This window comes from Cheilinus undulatus, linkage group 7, assembly GCF_018320785.1.
Source record: "Cheilinus undulatus linkage group 7, ASM1832078v1, whole genome shotgun sequence".
Taxonomy (NCBI): domain Eukaryota; kingdom Metazoa; phylum Chordata; class Actinopteri; order Labriformes; family Labridae; genus Cheilinus; species Cheilinus undulatus.
In genome coordinates, this window is record NC_054871.1 from 7,661,338 (window position 1) to 7,682,842 (window position 21,505).

At 37.6% G+C, this 21,505-nt stretch overlaps 1 protein-coding gene across 1 annotated transcript; it reads left to right on the forward strand.

Moving 5' to 3' along the window:
- Window positions 1-90: 90 nt before the first annotated feature.
- On the forward strand, window positions 91-20,121 carry uchl5 (ubiquitin carboxyl-terminal hydrolase L5). The gene is made up of 11 exons (XM_041790644.1): window positions 91-282; window positions 739-802; window positions 881-986; window positions 7,024-7,149; window positions 7,793-7,854; window positions 11,777-11,907; window positions 12,126-12,189; window positions 12,490-12,592; window positions 15,743-15,856; window positions 16,143-16,241; window positions 19,697-20,121. The coding sequence occupies exons 1-11, from the start codon at window positions 207-209 to the stop codon at window positions 19,739-19,741; spliced, it is 990 nt and encodes a 329-aa protein (XP_041646578.1). The 5' UTR covers window positions 91-206; the 3' UTR covers window positions 19,742-20,121.
- The last annotated feature ends 1,384 nt before the right edge of the window (window positions 20,122-21,505 follow it).

Genomic DNA, 21,505 nt, shown 5'->3' on the forward strand with positions numbered 1-21,505 from the left:
TTGTCTGGATTCAAAGGATTTTATATATGGATTTTTCCAGCGGAATAATTATTATTCCGATTACTCCTAGAGCACCTGAATGCGTGAACTGTGAGGTCACTCCTGTGCCTCAGTGAAATTAGCTTGAGTAGCGGGTGCACAGCTAAGCTAAGACATTAGCATCTTGTTTATTTGCACCATACGTTTAATTAACGAAGTTGTAAAGAATGGCTGGAAGTGCAGGAGAGTGGTGTCTGATGGAGAGCGACCCTGGGGTGTTCACAGAACTGATTAAAGGTTTTGGTAAGTGACGGACTGCAGCTTTGATTCGGTATAACGTGGCTATTTGGCTGTGCTAGCTAGCTGTAAAACGAACGTTACATTCTAGGTAAACGCTGACCTCTGTAAAGAACAAATAATCGTACAGCATGTAAAGTAATAAGCAAGCTTTACACTCCTGATATCCACTCAGACACTGGAGTATTAAGAACCTACAAGTGATAATTGGGCAGCCATGCTCAACTTAATTAGGCAAGCTAACTGGCTAGCATTACTCAGCGTTCAAAACAACGGCGCGTGAAAACAAATCCTCGCTCATGAGTAATGACAGGTAATGTGTTTTGCTCTGTTGGAAAGCTGTCACACTTGTCAGCCTGAGAATATAGGTGTTGTATAATCAGGAATTTAAACAGATAGTTTTCTCTGTACAGTAACTATCAACGTTTCTTATGCAAATTAATTTTGGTGCTTTCTTATCAGGATGCAAAGGCGCACAGGTTGAAGAGATATGGAGTATGGATCCAGAGAACTTCGACAACTTGAAGTAGATTAACACATCATTAAAGCATACACTGTGTGTTTATCCAAGGACAGGCTTTTTAATTCACCTGTTCTGTTCCAGACCAGTTCATGGGTTGATTTTCCTCTTCAAGTGGCAGCCAGGTGAAGAGCCAGCGGGATCAATCGTTCAGGATTCAAGGCTGGACCACATCTTCTTTGCTAAACAGGTATGGTTGAAAAATGTAAACACTTCCTTATTATTTGAATATTAGCTTCTGTCTGCTTCTACATCTTATTTTGTGTGCCCTTTATGTTAAACGCGACTTAAGCAGTTTGTCTCACAGTTCACCCCCAGTAAATCCAAAATGCTATGTGAACTGGCAAAACAAAATCAACTGTTTGGGGGTTTATGGTATTACCCCACACTTGAGGTTAGGGAGTGATGTTTTCATTGACTAAAACTATCACTAAACAAAAGTTAGTTTACAGCCTTTTTTCTTGAGAAAGACTTAAACTAGCTAAAAATAGGTCCTTGATGACAAAAACTCTGAGAAAAAGTAAGTTTAGTTTTTATGAAGGAGACTAAAACAAGACTAAAATGTAGTATTTGTTTTTGCTGGACATTCAGAATCCAGTATTGTCCCATTGTGGGTACATTGGTCAAAACACAGGATGCAGGTTGCATAAAACAGTAGGTTGACCGATTATCAGGCTGGCTAATCATTGAGGCCGGTACTTTGTATTTTATAAATTTTACAGATGGGAGATATAATTAATTAATTGGAAAGTGTGCTCCTTTGGCTCCACTGCAAGGCTTGTCTTCTCCTCTGGCTTTATTTTCACTCACCAGATGTCCTGTATACAACATATCTGATGGCTACATGTCACAGCAAATCAACACTTAGCATGGGTGCCACTGACACAGTGAACATATGACATTACTGTCTGTTTTCCAGCTGTGTTGCTCTCGATTTTACTTTGCCACATTAAGTACAGTGCGGTAAAAAAGTATTTGCCCCCTTTCTGATTTCTGATTTTTTTTTTTTTTTACATATTTATCACACTTACATATTTCAGATAATCAAACCAATTTTAATATCTCACAAAGATAACCCAAATAAATACAAAATGCAGTTTCTAAATGATTGTTTTATTTATTAAGGGGGCAAAAAATCCAAACCTATCTGGCCCAAGAAAAAGTAATTGTTGAATCATGAGTCAACTGTTATTAACCACAGTTCTTGGAAAGCGTATTTCAATTTCTCTGGCCAAACTCAGGCCTGATTACCGGCAGATTTGTTGAATGAAGAAATCCCTTAACTAGAAGCTGCCAGACAAAGTGAAGTCGGCTACAAGATCCCAAAAAAGAAACGCATCATGCCACAATCCGAAAAAATTCAGTAACAAATGACAAACAAAGTGATGGAACTCTATCAGTCTGGAAAAGGTTACAAAGCCATTTACAAGGCGTTGAGACTCCAGCGAACCTCAGTCAGAGCCATTATCCACAAATGGAAAAACTGGGAACAGTGGTGAACCTTCCCAGGACTGGTCTGCCAGCCAAAATACCTCCAAGAGTGCAACGACGTCTCATCCAGGAGGTCAAAAAAGAACCCAGAACAACATCCAAAGAACTGTAGGCCTCACTGGCCTCAGTTAAGGTCAGAGTTCATGACTCAACCATAAGAAAGACACTGGGCAACAATGGCATCCATGGGAGAGTTCCAAGGCCAAAACCACTGCTGACAAAAAAGAACATAAAGGCTCATCTCACATTTGCCAAGAAACATCTTGATGATCACCAAGATTTTTGGAGAAACATTCTGTGGACTGACGATACAAAAGTTGGACTTTTTGGAAGATGTGTGGCCTGTTATATGTGGAGTAAAAATAACACAGCATTTGATAAAAAGAACATCATGCCAGCAGTCAAACATGGTGGTGGCAGTGTGATGGTCTGAGGCTGCTTTGCTGCTTCAGGACCTGGACCGTTTGCTGTGATTGATGGAGCAATGAATTTTGCTGTCTACCAGAAAATCTTGAAGATGTACGTCCGACCATCAGTTCATGCCCTCAAGCTCAAGCGCTCTTGGGTTATGAAGCAGGACAATGACCCAAAACATACCAGCAAGTCTACCTCTGAATGGCTCAAAAAAAAAAAAATTGTCCCCTAGATAAATAAAATCATCATTTAGAAGCTGCATCAGTAATCAGAAAGGCTGTAAATGCTTTTTCACGTCACTGTACATCTTGTATGTCATAATAAATGCGTATTGGTTTGAATTATCAGTTATCAGTTTCATGAACTACTAATAACTAGTATCTATATTAGCCCTGAAAAACGGATACTGGTCAACCCCTACATAGAACACACAAGTTTTGTAAAGCTCAAGATTCAGGCAAAGAGAATGAATGTTTAGAGTAAGAGGTTTTTCTAAAGGTATAAACTTTTTATTGAGTAAAACTAGAAAAAAACATTTTTCTAGTTTTCATAGACTTAAACTAAACAAACTATAAATGACGAAAAAGTGACAAAAACTAATGAAGACTAGGACTAGCAGTAAAAGTAGCTGTTAACACTGTTAGAGATGCACAGTATTATCAGCAACATATTTGTACCTGCAGATTTTACCTTAAAAAGTCAATAATTGGCTTTGTCAGATCTGATATCAGCCAACATATCAGCCATACATATTGGCAGTATACATCATTGTGAGCCCTGTACATTTTGAATAAAATCCCAAACGTTAAAACGGCTTCCAGTCTGTCAGCTTCTTTGCTCCTCTCAACTCCACTTCACTCTGCCTTGCACTGGAGACACTTGCCTAATATTCGTCTTTAAATTTCAGCTTATCGGATATCAGCAAAAATCCAATACTGTGCATCCCCACCTGGTACAAGGTACAAGGTACAAGTGGAGGCTCTTGGTACTTGAAATTAACTACAAATGAGGGTATGAAAAATTACGGGTGTCAGCTGTGATCAGCTGTCAGCCTATAGTTCAACTTTTGAATACAAAAGCCTGTCTTTCTTTAAGATTGCTCTAGTTTGCAAATCAAACCGTCAAATGCACCAATGTTTTTGATTTCCAGTTTGTATATTTGTAAAGTGTGGAAAATGCAGTAAGGGACTGGACTGGAGCGTAGATCAGACCTAAAAATCTGTCCCCACATGCAAGCCTCTGAATGCGCTCTCTGAGCTCGGTCCACTCTGTCCCATTAAATGTGCATAGGTCTGAGCCTGATTTTAACCCAGCATTTTTAGTAAGTCATAACTACAGTTTTGAAATACAATTGAAGTTGTTTAAGTGGCAGAAATCTGTCAGATGTTTCATAGTTTTGCTCAGGCTTGGGCAGAGATTACAACTTTAAGGATGAATACACCTGCAAGGCTTTGTATTTTATCTTCTCCCAAGGAAAGCTCATGATAGAACATAGAACTCACTTTTTATTTTTATTATTTATTTTGCTCTCTGTCAAGGCATTAGATTCTATCTGCATTGATCAGAACTAAAGAGAAACACAAGCTTATTTGCACTATGTTATTATCCCTATTGCAGAGTAGCTCAGCCAAATTGGATAATGAATTAGATAATGAGTAGCTTTGCGTTGTAATAGTCTGAGCCCATTACATCAACAGACAGCTCACATCAAAGTGTGAGGGTGCCTCTTTTCTCTGGCAGAGAAAAATATTCTCCTTTTATGTTAATTTTTGAATATACCTTTTAGGCATTTATAAAGCAGCTGAAGAATTCAGATGGTTCCTTATTTTTTGACATGTTTTTTTTTTTAGACATGTATTGTATTTTTCTGTAACATATTTTAAAAATGTATTCTGTTTTTGATGTTTAGATGAGAACAAAAGGAAAACACCTCCCAGAGCAGTTCCACATTAAGAAAAAGCCATTTTCTGATGCTGTTTGGCAAACTCAGCATTATTTTTGGAGCTCAGTATGTTTATGTTAATACAGTTTTATTGAGTCCTCTGTATTTCTTTGGCTTTTAACAGGGTTCTCATTAACCAGAGAGGTCTACCTCTCTTCATACTAATGGGCCTGGTAGTTAAAACCTGAGTAAAAGCACATTTACAACAGCCTCAGTTTACTAAAGTGCTTTACAGGCTTGGAACCCATTATAAAAGAACAAATATGAGTACAAAGAACAATATGGTAATACTATAAAACAAAATGAATTGAAGCATAGTAAAATTTAAAAAAATGCAAAGCTCATTTTGTTGTAAAATCCAAGCAAAAGGTGGGTCCTATGCAAGCATTCAAAACTTCATGCTTTTATTAGGGAACACAGGACATCATGACTTCAGCAGCACTCACACAGTCCAGCACTTTCCTGTACGTCTGTGTGGAGGGGTCGATATGTTTTATGTGTAACCTGAGGGCCTAACAGGGTCAACGTTTAATAACCATAAACTGTCAACTCATTTTCACCAGTGACAAATTATGGGGGAAAAAAACCCCTGTGAAATTTAAAAAGTCAAATGATAATTATAAGAGCTTATATTCTGAGGTTAAAAAATTAAATGAATGAGTTCAAAAGGTGAGATAGAAAGTCAAAATAATGAGTTTAAAAGGTAAAATATGAGTACAAATCATAGATTTTGAGTCTAACAGGTAAAAATATGAGATTAAAAGTGACAGGAATTGGAAGGTCAAAATGTGATGAAATTAGAATTATTAGGTTAAAAAGGTCAAAATATGACTTAAAATTTAAAATTGTGAATCCAAAAGGTCAAAATGCAGGGAAAAAAGTTACAATTATGAATTGAAAAGGTGAAGATATGAAATAGAAAGTCAAAATCATAGGTTTAAGTTGTGATTCTGATATGCATTATTGAAAGTATGAAATGAAAACACACGAATTCGCCCTACATTCCTGACTTTTATCCAGTAAGTTTTTACTCTTGTTTTTTTAGATTTTTTTATGACTTAACAAGGACATTTTGGATCATTGAGCTTAAATTTACATTTTTATAGTGGGCCAGTTATAATAAAAGTATGATATGATCCTGCAGGCCGGGTTTAACTGTACTTTGGGCCGGATTTAGTCCCTGGGCCTTGAGTTTGACACCCATGCACGAGGCAATCCATACTGTGCCCGAGCCTGCCTGAGCCCCAGAGTCCAGTTTGTTTGACTTGTGTGAGTGCAGCATACCATGCTCAGGCATGGTGCATTTACTTGGCCCTGGCACAGATGGGAGAGGTGGGCTTAAGTAGCGGCAGTTATATGGTTTTTCCATCCAACGATCATTTTGAACGATGGAGGCGGGCCACATCTGGCAAAAATGATTCAAAATAAGTTACAAAGTTAATTCAAGTTTCTGTCATGCTTAAGTATTTCTCCATTGTGCTGACTCTGTGAGATTCACATCTTGTGAACTGTGTATTGTGAAATGATTAAGTGTCTGTGCTCAGACCTGGTTGGGTTTGGAGCAATGTGAGTTCTGACCAGTTGGGGGCTGGAAAAGGGTGACAGCCTTGATTCAGCATGGTACAGGTTAACAGGGCCTTGTACGAGTGCACCCTGAAACAGAAAATGTCTTGTTTCTTTCTCTTTATCACTGCTTTGATGGTAAGTCGTGGTGCTTGCTTGCTTTACTTTATCTCAGTGTTAACTGGCTGCCGCTGTGGTCTCTTGCTATCTTATCACCACAGGTTTCGGTTGAAAAGATGACTGTGTATCTGATTTTTCTGCCACAACTTTGGTGATTCTTAGTAGGAACGGATATTGCATCACTTAAAGCATGTGTTATCAGAAAAAGTGTGGATGTTTTAAGAATTGTAGCAATTTTAGCATTTAGCAAGTAATAAATGTCACCTTGTGGTTTTTGTCTAAACATTTCCTTTCAAGACAACACAAGTTCATTTTTTACCTTGCTTTCATATCTCTCATATGCTGTCTTTCTCCATTTCTCCTTTCTCTTGGCCTGTGAACAAACCTTCTGTTTTTGTAGTGGAAAATATGTTTCCCATGAGTACAAGCAAAAAAAAAAAAAAAAAAAAAGACAAACAGGCCATTTGATGCAGTTTCTGCAGTGTGATCTTTGTATATTCTGGAAAATTTCTAGTGCCTTACCCATTAGCTGTCATTTTTTAGAGCTGTCCCTTGTTTTAATAATCTTAAGTGAATGTAAAGGCCTGTGGATTTGATTTATACAGTTTTTGCTTTGAAATGCATATCATGAAATCATAAATGGCATCTATTATCTGTCCTAAAACTATTGTGTGCTTTCTTTTCTTTGTGTTTTCAGGTCATTAATAATGCCTGTGCCACTCAAGCAATAGTTAGCGTTCTGCTGAACTGCTCCCATTCGGACATGATGCTTGGAGACACACTGACAGAGTTCAGAGAGTTCTCACAGAGTTTTGATGCTGCTGTAAGTTCATCTAATTTTTGTGAAATCCAAAGAACTCTTGTTTTTTATTGTTGGCATTATTTCAGGAATTTAGTCTTCTGAATGCATTTTGTTAGTCTGTTTTTCATATCGTAACGAGTGAAGTTCCCTCTCTAACTATGGTGACACCAGCATTTGTCTTCTAACTAAAGAAAGTTATGAATTATTCATCATTCTTTCTAAAAATAGTTTCAGAACTGCTCCCCCTCTGCGAGCTGTAATTTATAACACCTTGAGCTATAGTAATTTTCTTTTTCCATCTCTAACACTGACAGTTTTAACCTCTTACCTTCATGATGACTCAGTTGCCTTTCCCCAAAATAGTCCAAAGAATTCAGTCGGACTGATTTCATGATTCTTTCTGGTATTTTTATTACTGTTTTTTGAAGCTCAGAAATGTCTACAACTGATGATGTGGGAAAAACAATCAGGCCTGGTCATTGTAAGAAGAACCTGTATGTTTAACAGCCTAGTGCTATATTAAAGGACTTATTATGGATTAATGATGTATAACTTTGAAAGGAATGTATGTTTTGTGCCATATGGCCCTTTATAACCCTGCTGCATCTTAAGGGCTAGGGTTACAGAGTCGACATTATAATCCTAATCTCCCCTCTCTCCTCAGATGAAAGGTTTGGCTCTTAGCAACTCTGAAGTGATCCGACAAGTTCACAACAGCTTTGCCAGGTAAGCTCCTGCTCATATCATATCCAGCTGTAGAGGCTCTGTTTGATTGGCTTCATGTTATTTTTAGCTCCTCATTCCAACCCAAGTGTGAGGTGTTTGACCAATAATGCACCAGTCTGTGGTTTTAAAACCAGGCAAATGTGAAGCGAGTTCAGTTAGTGGTCACATTAAAAATTTACAGATTCTTTTATTCGGGAAACAGCTGAATAAAGAGATGAGGAATTCTTATCAAGGACAAAAATGTTAATCCTTTGGCTAATCATGTTCACTTATTCACTTTAGGCATGTGTCCACAGGTGCCGATTTTTAAAAATGTTCATAATAAACTTACATTCTCTAGCTTTTTTAGTGCTCATCCACCTGAGAATAAAAACACCCTCACGTTCAGCTGGGTTTTGCAGCGCTAACAGCTCTGTCATTTAATTAAAAAAGAGTTCACTTTGGAACAGTTCTGCTTGTTATTATCACGTCTCCCTCACTGACTTGTCAAAACCAAGAAGGGGCAGGACCTCTGGTATCAGCTTTTTGAACAGCAGCACTACTCATCTTTTTCAAGAGTGTAAATTCAAATTCTATAGCTAGGACATGATATGTGTGCAGTCTTTTGTTTCCAAGTTATTTTTCCTTAAATAGATGAAAATGTTAAGAGCATGGAGCTTTTTATAAATCACTTTACAGACAATAATGAGAAGTGGAGGTCAACTTTTGTAACCTCATAGTAATAAATGATGGTAAAGAGCAGTAGAGGCTACTGGGACAAAATATACTGGTCTTGGACACAGGCCTTTATGAAATTTTCTTAAGCAAGGATCAGTTAGTTTCTTCATGAAGAACACTATCTTCCACCATTTGATTACCTTGTCATTTCTAAATACATTTATTGTAATAGGCTGACATGGTGATGGTAGAGCTGTATTATAATCAGCAAACAAGGAATAAAAGTGAACAGAGAAGAGGATGGGAAAGATTTATAGCTTAAACATGAAGCCATCACTGAATTTTCCTCGGAGTTATACAAAGCAACAACATGATTCATTACTTTTGTTTAGTGTCATTTTATTAGTATGCTAAAGCTCTCTGTCATTCGTTCTCTGTCTCCATTGCCGCCATTTAAATATTCAATTAATATTCACAGCCCTTACCAGTTGGTACATAACAGTATTGTTGTTTGTGATTTGAAGCTTTGACATACCGTAGAAGTTTTTTGGGGAGAAAAAGAACAAGATAAGTGATGTACTGCTTGGGAAAACCCAAAAATGATATCTTGAATTACAGTGAAGCTGCTGTTTGCTTCGTTACGTTTCTTGTGTAACACTAAACCAAAATTTCTCATATGTTTGACCATTAAAACTGTTCAAGATTGTCCAACAGGTGGCTAAGCATTGGCTCCTGATATCTGTTTATGCCAAATTATCTGCCAATGTTTGTCAACTGAGCTACAGTGCATCCCTGCCACAAAAAACTGTCTCAGCCACTGAAGCAGGGAGGCAAAGAGATTATGATGCAGTCAGAATTTGAGAAGGATGTAATAGTAATTGCTTAAGATTTTAGGATGGTTTCCTTGGTCTGGAGATGGTTCTGCAAAGATATAAATCGACAAAGGACAATCTTACAAAGTGAGATTATTGTTAGTTATTGGTCAACAACATTAAAATATTTAATTAAAGTTAATTTTGTTTTGTAAAAGGTGGCTTATTCTGTAGGTAATCGCACAGCTTAGGTAAAGGAGTAAACTTCTTTTTAATGGGCATCAGACTACATTTGAATAATGATGCTTACAGTCTGCTATAATGTGAGAATTACCAGGCATTTATCATTTAAATTAAATAAATGCATTTTAAGAAAAAAATAGTTTGACCCTCAAAATTTTGAGTGTAAAAGAAGAAATTAGCTTTCAGTTTGTACCGTAGTTACTTTTGAACAGACACGTTTGTTGTGTTATAGAACAGGCTTTTAACCTTGCAAAGCAGATGAATACGCCTGTTACCTTGTTTTTCACTGGCGAATCCATCTTGCAAAGCTCCCCTGTGAACCGTTTGGGCCCGGTTAGAAAGTGACGGGACCAATCAGCAACGAGGGGTAGTACTTTCAGGCGCAGCAGAGTCGTGACGTAAACAAGCAGCAGCAAGAGCTGGTGCAGTTATGGAGGGAGAGATTAGTGTGGATGTTGCTAAAGTGCTAGTTTTAGCAGAACTTGACAACATTTCTTCATTAAAAGAAGAACAAAGAACAGCAGTGAGTTGTTTTCTTTTCAAAAATGACAAAAGTCGAGTACTTACATGTCTATAGTCGCCATGTTTCGCGTTATTCCTCAGTAGCTGCGCAGCCCGATAGCAGCTACATCACAGGTTTTGTTGCTCTTATTGGCCTGTGGAGATGTGATAGACAGAACGTTCACCCAATCACACTCCGAGTTTTTTTTCAAATCTTCTGCCTTTTTTTTAAATGTTTCCTATTGAAACTTTCCCAGATGGATGTGTGAAACAAATCCATCAGGCATGTCAGGTTAACAGGCTTTGGTATGAGAAAATTTCCTTTCCCAGTTACACAACAAAGAGCCTTTGCAGGATCTACAAATCTCCATGAAACAGAGAGCATTTGGTGCTGAAAAATGTTTTACAAAAGCTTCATTGGATAACTGTGTTCAGTGCTGGTGGGAACATTGTTCCTACAAAATAAAAAACAGACTGGACAGGGTTGTTTTATCTATCTAGGTTACATGTTAACTGGGACACAAATGTGCAGCATTTCCCACCTGACAGTCAGGTACACAGTGAGTCTAGCTGACAAGATAAAAGCAGACCCACAGTGCCCCCTCTGGTCTCAGTATGATCTCTTAACCTCAGAGGTCAGGTACAGAGAGCCCAGGACAAAGAGAGGCATCACATCTTCAGTACCACAGGGCGTTCAGCTGCTTAACAAGCCTTAATTCAGTCTTAATTCTGAGCTCTGTGCTTTACTTTCTATAAACTTGCTCCCTCTTAGTCATCACATGTTATCATGCAATGCTTTGTTGATTTATTTTTTTAATTTGACCATCTCTGCTCTTTTGTGGTTTATGTTTTCATATCTTTGCTGCAAGACACATTCCCCAAGGGGAAATTTAGGTCTTTTCATTCGCAGTTATTAGAGTTTTTATTTCTTTTTTTTTTCAATGTTCAACATGAATACAGGACAATACAAATATTATCCAAATATAACATTAACAGAAATAAGAGAATTAAAGAAAATAATAAAATAAAAAAAGAACAAGAAACAACAAGACAACCCCCTTTTGAAAATGGCAATGAATAATCTAAATAATAATCATAATTGACTTTGGGAAAAGGCAAATCATTTTATTAAAATGCCCCTAATCATCCTAAGAGGAACCTTGTAGTGAGACATAGATGATAATTGGTCTAAAGGCTTCTTAATAGTTTTTAGAACATCATGAAAACACAAAGTCTATCTTTTGGCAGGGCAGTGATCATGTGAAGTTTACCTTGAGACTAATATTCCCAGCACCCCTTTGTAATATTTGCTTGACTTTAACATGACCCAACCCAACAGTCCTGAGAACGGTGCACAAATGTCTTAATAACATTCACCTATCCTTTTTAGTTTGCAAGTTAGTTTCTCCATGGTCTAACAGCCGCTCATTTCTCTCAGCCACTGACTCGCCTGTGGTCTCTGATTAGAATTCTTAATGCTGATGATTTTGTAAGCTCTCAACCTGTGTACATGTATGCAGTAAAAAGGTACCACCACTGCCTTGCTTTGAGCCAAGACAACCCCTGGATTTAAGTGATAATCATGAGCAGAATTCAGTCCTACTCCCTCTATGTCGCCTTTTAAAAGATGAAGGCCTTTTCCCATCTGTCTTAAATGTGTAGAAATTGTCTGTGGAGATTCTAATATGGTATGCTTGTTGTCTTTGCAGACAGCAAATGTTTGAATTTGATGCCAAATCGTCAGCAAAAGACGAGGATGCCTTTCACTTTGTCAGCTATGTTCCTGTAAATGGCAGACTATACGAGCTGGACGGACTTCGAGAGGGACCAATTGACCTGGGTAAGAGGAAAATGTTCTTTGTTGTTGCTTTTTTTATGGTCTGTGTTTGAGGTCCCTCTGTGTGTTAGGTCCTGCTGTGCAAAGCTGCATGTTGGCTTGTTTGCTATGGCCCATTTCCCCCTAAAACTGTCTCCTTTGTGAGATGTACGGTGTGAACTTTGTTACTGTATATACAGACACCTGCAGTGTTGTTTATTCCTGGCTGTGTTTTCTACCAGGTGCATGTAACCAGGACGACTGGATCAGTGCAGTTCGCCCAGTTATTGAGAAAAGAATACAGAAGTGAGTGTCCTTTCACATTCGTTTTTGATGCATTGTATGGTAATCCCTCTGTGAACGGATTCTAGATGTGTTATATTTTCGTTGACATGTTGGGATCATCTTCTCCTTAATGTCTCTCTTTAAAGCTTCATTGATCAGCAGAGTTTTTGGTATTTACAGTAAAAAAAGAAAGGTTTAGGATTCTAACCAAAACAAAGTTTTTCAGTGAGAAAATGCTGTAGCTTTTTTTCCCTCTGACACCATATCATTCTATAGGTGTATCAATTCTTAACTCGATAAAACTGTCGTTTCTCTCTTCAGGTACAGTGAAGGAGAGATCCGATTCAACCTAATGGCCATCGTGTCAGACAGAAAGATGATATACGAGAGAAAAATTGCAGAGCTTCAGACCCAGCTCACTGAGGTGAGTGGCAGCGAAAGAGCTGAATCCAGAGCAGACATGAAGAAGAATAATGTATACTCTGACTTTCTGCTGCGAGGCTACATGTGGAATTCATCAGCTGTCAGCTTTCAGGAGTTTGAGATCTTAACTGAGGTTGTGTTCAGATAAGATGGAAACCAGAGATGTGTTTGGTTTAAAATCCAAAACCACAGACTTATTTATGATTTTCAGCACTTTTTATTTATCCACTGACTGTGATCACATACAGCTGCAGTGCTTTTGATGAATTAGACTGGGGTGTAACATTTAAAAACTTGGATCTCAAATTTGAGCAGACATGAGTTAATAAGATACAGAACCACTTTGGATTATGGTAATCTCTATGTCCAAAAAGGACCTAAAGCATCCTTGCAAGGATCAGGGTGGATATAGAGTCCAGGATCCTTGCAAGCATCCTTGTTTCGCCCACCTTTTCCTTCATGCTTTGCTTCCTTTGTTGTACTGGGTTCTATAGTTGCCTTCGGTCCTCTGATCCCCCTGTAAGAAACACAACTAACAGTGATGCTTTGGTGTAAGGAGCACCCTAAGTACCAGGCAGTCATACAACTTAAATGTCGGTGTGGAGAAGAGTAAAAGGCGGTCAAACATGGCAGTATCCACTCCCAATCCAGGTGCCAGTAACATTTGCTAACTCTTTGCTTCTTCTAAGCAACAGACAAAGAAGAAACAGACAGAACAAACCACACAAAGAAAAAGAAGACCAATAGCAAGATGGCACAGAGTGGAGGCATAGCATAACAATACTGTTAATTTACTGCAGGGAGGTTTAGGGTTTGTCATGTGCAATTGGCAATACTGAGAAGGACAATGCACATTAATGGCACTTAGAGGAAACCTATTGGTGCCATTTAGAGGACTTGGTGAGAGCAGCTATGGCTCTGGGGATAAAACCGTTCTTCATCCAAGAGTTGCAGGCAGGGAAGGTTCTCTATCTTTGGCCTGAAGGTAGGAGTTCAAATTAATTGCAGTTAATTAATTAACAATTATTCAGTTGTTTTGTTACTAAGTAACTTTGCAGTTGTGACTAGGTGAATATTGAAGGTAGTTTTAAACAAACATGATGAAACAAACAGTAACTTACACTAGGGCTGGGAAATTAATAAAAATTTAGATTAAGTCCCAATTTGTCCTACTGCAGTTTTTAAATCACCAAAGGTGCAATTTTTTCTTTTAACCTGAAATTTTTCAAAATACCACTTTAGTCCATTTTTTCTTTTCAGCAGATGTTTTGCTCTACACATCATGCAAACATGCAAGGGTAAAAAAAGAATTTGTATGTTTGCATGACGTGCAAAAGTTTCTTTTTATAAGTGTAAAATGAGACATAAAATTGTCATTACCTTCAGTAAATCATTCATATTTTGGAGTGAGTCAAAAGAATTACAATAAGATTTTTTTTTTTTAAATTGTTCAGCTTTAGTTTCATCTACCAGGTATTGTGTTCCCTATAAAATAGAATGATTTATTTCCTTTTTCTTGAGAAATACCAAAGAAAAATAGTCACATATTAAATTGCAATTGCAATATTAGGGGGCAGTTAGATTAATTTCCCAAATTGTTCAGCCCTAACTTGCACCGCAGCCAGTTCTAAAAACATTTAAAAAAAAAACGTAGAATTCAGGGGAAGCAACACAAATTAGTCAGAACTATCAATCAGTATCAGTTATCTTTATTCTAAAGTAATATTAAACAAGTAATCACAGAAAAGTGTAAATGGCTGAAGTCATTCTGGTGATCTCTGCAGAAGGCCAAGCGAGAAATAGAGGAGGAGGATGACTCTGGCTTTTGTAGAGAGCCTGCAGGTGATCAGGGCTGATGGCTGTATAAAGGTAAGCAGTGCAGCCATGAAATTGATGCATGGAAATCAGGGAGTGTCTCAAAGAAAATAAAACAGAGTGAGCTCTGTACATAACCCCTCCTTTGATAGATAGGTTGCACTAAAGCCAGTGGTTCTCAACTGGTGTAGCATCAGAAACCACTACTGCTTTTGTAATGATATATTGCGTCATCAAGTTTCTTACATTTTTTTTTTCAATCCTAACCAATCTTTTAAATGAAAAATGGGGCAGTTTGAACTTTAGATGGAACAAAACACAGCCACGCCAATTCAGACCAAGCCGTGCTGGTTTACTTTCTCATCATTGACACACCCAGAACGGCCCTGCTCTGGAGCAGGGCCCAAGTGCACCCGCCCTGCCTGCAAGAGCACTGCATTGATGTCACAGTTCGTCATTATTTGGAAACGCCTTGTAACCGGTGCACCAAACTTTGAAATACCTCAGGACAACAGCATAGACAGGCATGATGTGAGTAGAAAGCTACACCAAACGCTGCTTTTTTTTCTTCTGGTGCAACAAAAGGCGCAGCTATATAACATCAATAGCTCAAAACGCTGCGTCATCAGCTCTAGACTTGTCCTCAAATGGATAGCTTAGTTGTGGTGGAAAAGCAAATCCCCTGCAGCACTTAGCGATGGAGAGATTGCCTTCAAAATAAAAGCACATCATGGAGTTTTGGACATATTTTTCCAGGCACACATGCAAGAAATACTGAAAAATGGCGTTGTGACCCTCTTTTGGATCCTGACCCACCAGATGAGAATCAAGGTTCTAAAGCAGCCTTTTACTCAACTGCTACTACTTAACACAATTTTACATTGATGAATAATGATCACCTACAAACTTACCCTGAAACTACTGGAATATACAGAATCAGATTATGCAACTATGTATGCTTTCGATTTCTAAAACGGCAAAACATTGTGAATCTCCCTTCTATCACAATGTTGCAGGGCCTAGATTGATGCCACTAAATGTTTATATTTTGGGAAATAAAAATCCCACAACCCAAAGACTTAATAAAATGTTAAAAAGAGGAAATCTTCAAAGTGTAAAGGCAAGAACCAGCAAATTTGAAAATGAAAAATAATCACAGAACAAATTCTTCTGCCATTACAATACAAGCCAACTAATGTATTTCTTAAGACTTCTAGATTAACCAGTCATTTTTTCATCTGTACTGATGTCTTTTTTTATCCTTGGCAAGATCACTTTGAATCTCTCCTGATTTATGTGGTTATAAGGCAACTTTTGTTTTATCTTCTGTTCCTAGGATGAACCGATGGACACAGACCAGAGCAGCACGTTCCTCAGCTCCATCCAGTCAGAAATTGCCAAGTACCAGCTCCTTATTGAAGAGGAAAACCAGAAACTTAAAAGATATAAGGTGGGTTTCTCCTCGACAAAATGTGTTAAAATCTGTGTCTAATCCGACATCAACTGGATTAAACAGTATATGCAGAAAAACTATTTACACTACACTTTGTTTGTTTGTTATCTGAATAATGTGTTTTTATTATTTAAAGAGACTATACGCGGGTGGAGGCTGTGTTTACTGCAGTGTTTCCAACCACCTTTGAATAATTTAACCGCTGAGGTCTTTTTCATTTCATTCTTACACATCCATCATTTCCACTTCCCCTCACTTGTTGTATTTTTTTGTTTTTTCCCAGATTGAAAACATTCGACGAAAGCACAACTACCTTCCTTTCATCATGGAGCTGCTGAAGACGCTGGCAGAGTACCAGCAGTTAATACCTTTGGTGGAGAAGGTACTTTATTTTTTTATTCTGTGCTTTTCACAACGCCACACACATCAGGGAGGTAAAACCAGGTGAACAAGATGATCCTGATAGGGGAGCTGGATTAAAATTATGTTGTTAAAAGATCAAATTTAGACATTTATAGTTTATATGAGTGGATGAATTTGACACAGCAACAACAGTATTAAGTATTACACTGAAGATTGAGAGTAACAGTAAAGGATGCAGATTTGCATCAATTTTGGCACACCCTGCAGACAAAGTCATCAGTCCTCATTCACTCACTGTTCTAAAGGAGAAATTTGTTCTTAGACGTAGGGTTGGAGGTGGAAAAATATCTTTACAGGACTAAAGTCTGCATTTTTCAAAACTTAAAAATGTTTTAGCTCATTGATGCTGTTGAGTCTTGTGGGCTCAGTGAGGTTAGGTCATTTTATCATCAGTGCTGAAAAAACATATATTATTTCTTGAAGGAAGAAATATAAGCTCAAAGCAAGTGCTGGGCAATTAATAAAGTTTCAGTTTTGATTATGATTATAGCTTCCCACGATCATAAAAATAAGACAGTCAAAGAAAGCCATTACTGAGCCACATGCTGTGACAAATGGAGCAGATCCTCCCTCGCTGTAAAGCACAGCTAGTGCTTGCAGCTTTTTGCAGCAAAAGTTCAGATTTTTGGTGAACAGTGAATTGAATAAGCCCTGTGATTGACTGGCATCCAGTCCAGGGTGTACCCTGCCTGTCACCTAATAGCAGCTGGGATTGGCTGTAGTCCCCCAGGACCCAGAAGAGGATACATGGTGTAGATAATGGATGAATGGAGAGATCGATTTAACATTTCAGTTCACACGTAATGAGTGACTATGTGAGCATAGTTCAATCTGAAACCACTGAGAAAGCATTCATGCTCAAGGTACAGAAAGTTGATACCTGTGTTGTAGCAGTTTCACTTCCAGCATGCTGCTTGTCAGCATGTTACTGGTAAGACTACGCTATGGTACACTTCAGATTACATGTCAGAGTTGAACAAAAGACTGCAAACCTTTTATTTTGATTTTTCCAGAGCAAGTAACTAAAGTTACTTTGCAAAGTTGTATAGACCTTTCTTCAGGTTCCTGTCAACCTTCCGTCTTTCATAATCACAAAGGCCGTGTGCATATGCCATTTTAATTATTTAAATCATCATTTTAGAGGTGATCATGCTCTATTTTTCCCCCATCTGTTTCTAAGCTCAAATTTTGTAAATGAGATCATTTTCTTAACAGTAACTTAAACCATCACTGTAAGTTATCACAAGTAGTTGGTTAAATGGAGAGTGATTAATATGTTTCCTTATGTTGTTATTATTAAATCCATTAAAACAAAGACATTTTTGTAAAGAAAGAAAGCAAGCTTACAGTCTTGCATTGCTCATGTTTTTTGTGCATTTTGTTTTGCTGAAAGTAGTTGTAAGGGGTTGGAAGTTAGACAAATAATTTCTTTAACAGAATACAAATAAAAGCACAATCTTCCACCGTTAAAGGCCACTGCATTCATCACACAGGTGCTAACAACTCAGAGCTCCCCCAGGAGTCAGGGATCCCTGAACAGTGTTAAAAAAGGTTAAATCAGATTTTCACCGTTTAAGGTCATAAAATAAAAAAAAAAAAAACCTCTTTTGCTGGTGAGAGCTCTTAAATTTTAGATTGACTGACTGAGACTTGTTTGCACTGTTTTGGTAGCTAGCTATGCTAGCTGTGATATGTCCTCCTCCCTATTAGTGGATTTAATGGTTCAAATGCAAAAACAAATATGGCTTCTGTGGCGCCATATTGCTTTCTTAAGAAAGATGGGAAAGTGCATGTTCAAGGAAAGGCTTCAAGAAGAAAAAAAATACAAAGAACTAATTAATTTGAAAATTAAAGACCCTGTAAAGTGAAATCCAAAATTTGTGTCTTAACACTAGGGACTGAGATCATTAGTTTTTAATGATATTGATACCCTTATTGATACTCCTTATTGACCTGAGTCCTTATCAATACCACTGTCAATACTTTCTATAGTTCGGTGGAAAGATAAAGTAAGGGCGAATATTTCAACTACAAGTGGTCCATGCTGAGTAGTGCTGGAGTTAAAAATCTATTATTCAGTCTGCCCCATCTATTTTATATCCCTCAAATACAAACACATTCTTCATATTCACAACTGTGTTAAAGTTTCTCATCAGAAACTAAATTTTACCATTTTTAATTGACATTTGAACTCATAACATATAGAATACAGTTGTCTAATTTACGTAAGTTACCTGAAAGCATCATATTTTCTGTCTTCAGCTCGTGAAGTTCACTAGTTAGCTTCAATTTGACCGAATTTCTACACTGCATTAATACTTAAAACAAACAGGACTTGCTACTAAGATTTGGAGCACTTTTCAGCATTTTTCTGAACAATTGAAGAAGAACACCGTCCTGAAGCAGCTGATTTAATGTGATGTGCTATTATGTTCCCCTTGCAAGAACTGATGTATTTTTTACACCAGTTGTATCTTAAAATGACGTTACATTACAGAACCTGTGAGACTCAATAAGCTAAAACATCATTGATTTTCGGGTATTAGAAAAATACAGAACCGGGTTTCGACCTCCATCCCTACTTAACACACTAGATATGTTGGAATATGGTAGTTGTAAACACAGGAAAATACTTGAGATCTACATGTGAATGAACTTTGGGTTGGAAAGATTTTCACCTCTTTCCTGGCTTGGTTTAATTCAGGTAGGGAAAATATGTGGGCTGGTTTTTGTGACTTAGACATGTTTTATTTATTATCACCTTACAGGGTCTTAAACATAAATAAGATTGGGATGATTGGAATCAAAGTTGTTGAGTCCAATTTGAAATAAGAGAAGCATCAACCCGGCATGGTGCAGAATTTGTATTATTGTTATCAATGTTTGGCTCTTAAAAAGTCTGAAAGTCTTGCATAGTATTTCACAAAGTCTGCAGAAACCCTAATCCAGCTGTGTAGGAATGCATCATGAATCTGACTTTGGGTTTTCTTCAGAACTTTGTTGGGAACAAATTCAATCCAAGTCTGAAGGGGAAATTTGTCAGTCAGGCTTTTGTGATGACAAAAATTCATCCTGCTTCCTTTAATAGTCTTTTCTGTGGAAATTCTGAAGGAGACTGAAGCGCCTGTTTGGCTCATCTTCTTGCCAGAGGTTACAGAAATTAAAAATAAATGGGTACAAAAAGTCAGTTTGTCTCATTTACTTTGAGTTCAGTTAGTTTGCTTCATAACTGGAAAAAACTACAGGATTTTAAAGAAAATTGAAACAAATGAAATTTTCAAAGCACTTTTTTAATTTAAAAAAGGTGTTAAAAAAAATGTTTGTGTCCACTAGAGGGCATCAGTGATCAGTCATGTTTTCTTCAGTCATTGTTTGTAAAGTTTTTGACTAATTAATGCATGTTTTTCTTCCCAGGCGAAGGAGAAACAGAGTGCCAAAAAAGCCCAGGAAGCCAAGTGAACAGCAACACACACTTCATCATCAGAGAAGCCTCCAATCACACAAACACTCACACACACTATCACACACGTAACCAGACTCATACAGTCCCTCTTTCATCACTGAGCCACATACAGATACATCATCTGTCATTTTCATATTAATGACCGTGGATGGTCTGCAGCACTTTCCTCACTGTGGCATCCTGTGAAGCTTCCACACATGAAGAACTGCACTGCAGGTGTAGCAGAGAGACTGTCTGACTAAAAGCTCTCTACGTGTGTGACATCCATCTGCTCTACTGCATGATAGAAGGAAACTCAAATTCTGCTCTGTCTTATTTTCATAATAAAATGTTTCGATGTTTGTGAAATGTTGTTTTCATGGACACATGAATGAAACTCTGTTTTTTCTTCTTCAGTCATCAAAGTGCCCCTCACTGTCATAGCACCACTGAGTCAACAGATGTAGAAGAAGATCTTTGCTGCCATCTAGTGGTTTTAGAGAGGAAATGCAATCATTTCATTTACAATACACTACAAAACCATTTCAAAGTATTCTTGCCAATATCTGGCTATTCATTTTGTGAATACTGATAAATGTAGTTCAAACCTCAAACTTCAGTCCTGAGAAAACACTTTAGAACATGGTTTTACAACTGATTTCACATCAGGGCCAGCCACCACCTCCTGAATGACAAATTGTGACCCAGATTTCTTATGTTTCTTAGTCATAATCAAATTATTTTAACCACTTAGGATTCCAAGTAAGAATTAGTCATTTTTCTATCTGAATTTGTATTGTGAAACAGGCCTGTAGATCAGTGATGCTGGTGAGGGACACTGGTGTGCCCTGTGGAAAATCTAGGTGTGCCTCGGGAATGTGTACAACCATGGGCAATTACGATGAGTTTAAGTGTTAAAAACATGGACAACCTCTTAGAAAACTTACATTTCTGTAGCATTTCTAGTACTTTCTTACCATAGCTTTCCTTCATATGCACTTGTTTATAATTTGGTGTAAAGTGGCCCGTAACAGGTACTAAAAGTTGTGGATTGGCTGCTGTAGATTGCTTTAATTAAGAACTGTAAATAAGGCTGATATAGCTGAAAAGTATGCTGCAAAAATATACATTTTTGCATGCATTTGTGCAATTGAATTGTTCCCCAATGATGCAGCATTGTGAATTTGAACAACCGACAACTATTCTTCAACTGAAGATACTGTAAGAAAATTTTAAGAGGCAGTACTGCATGCATATGAAGATGGTGTGCCTTGAGATTTTGGCTTGATCTCAGGTGTGCCTTGGGCAAAAAATGTTTGGAAATCACTGCTGCAGATGACTGTAGCTGGATGGTATTAGCTGGAAAATTCAACTGGACTAAATAATACAGCCTTACCTAATTTATGTTCAAAGATGATAAAAATAGAACATAAAATGACTATTTTACACCAGTGTTTATGAGGAAAAGCCCAGGGTTTTTTAAACTGGAGACTCCAAAAAGAATCAAGGTTGGCTGACATTTTTCTATATAGCAGGGCTAATAAATGCCTTCAAAAAAAGACATTATTACAGCAAATACAGTAAACTATTGAGAACAACACGTGAAAATGAAACAGTCCATTGATCTTTATGGTTGCAATCCTGTCTTTGGACCAACATTTGACTGTATTAGATTGTGGGAACTCTACCTGATGCATCAGGACTGCTTTTTTGATGGATAGTATAATTAGGAGAACTCCTATTGGTGAGCTGTGTGTCACTTTTAGATTGTTAGATGAATA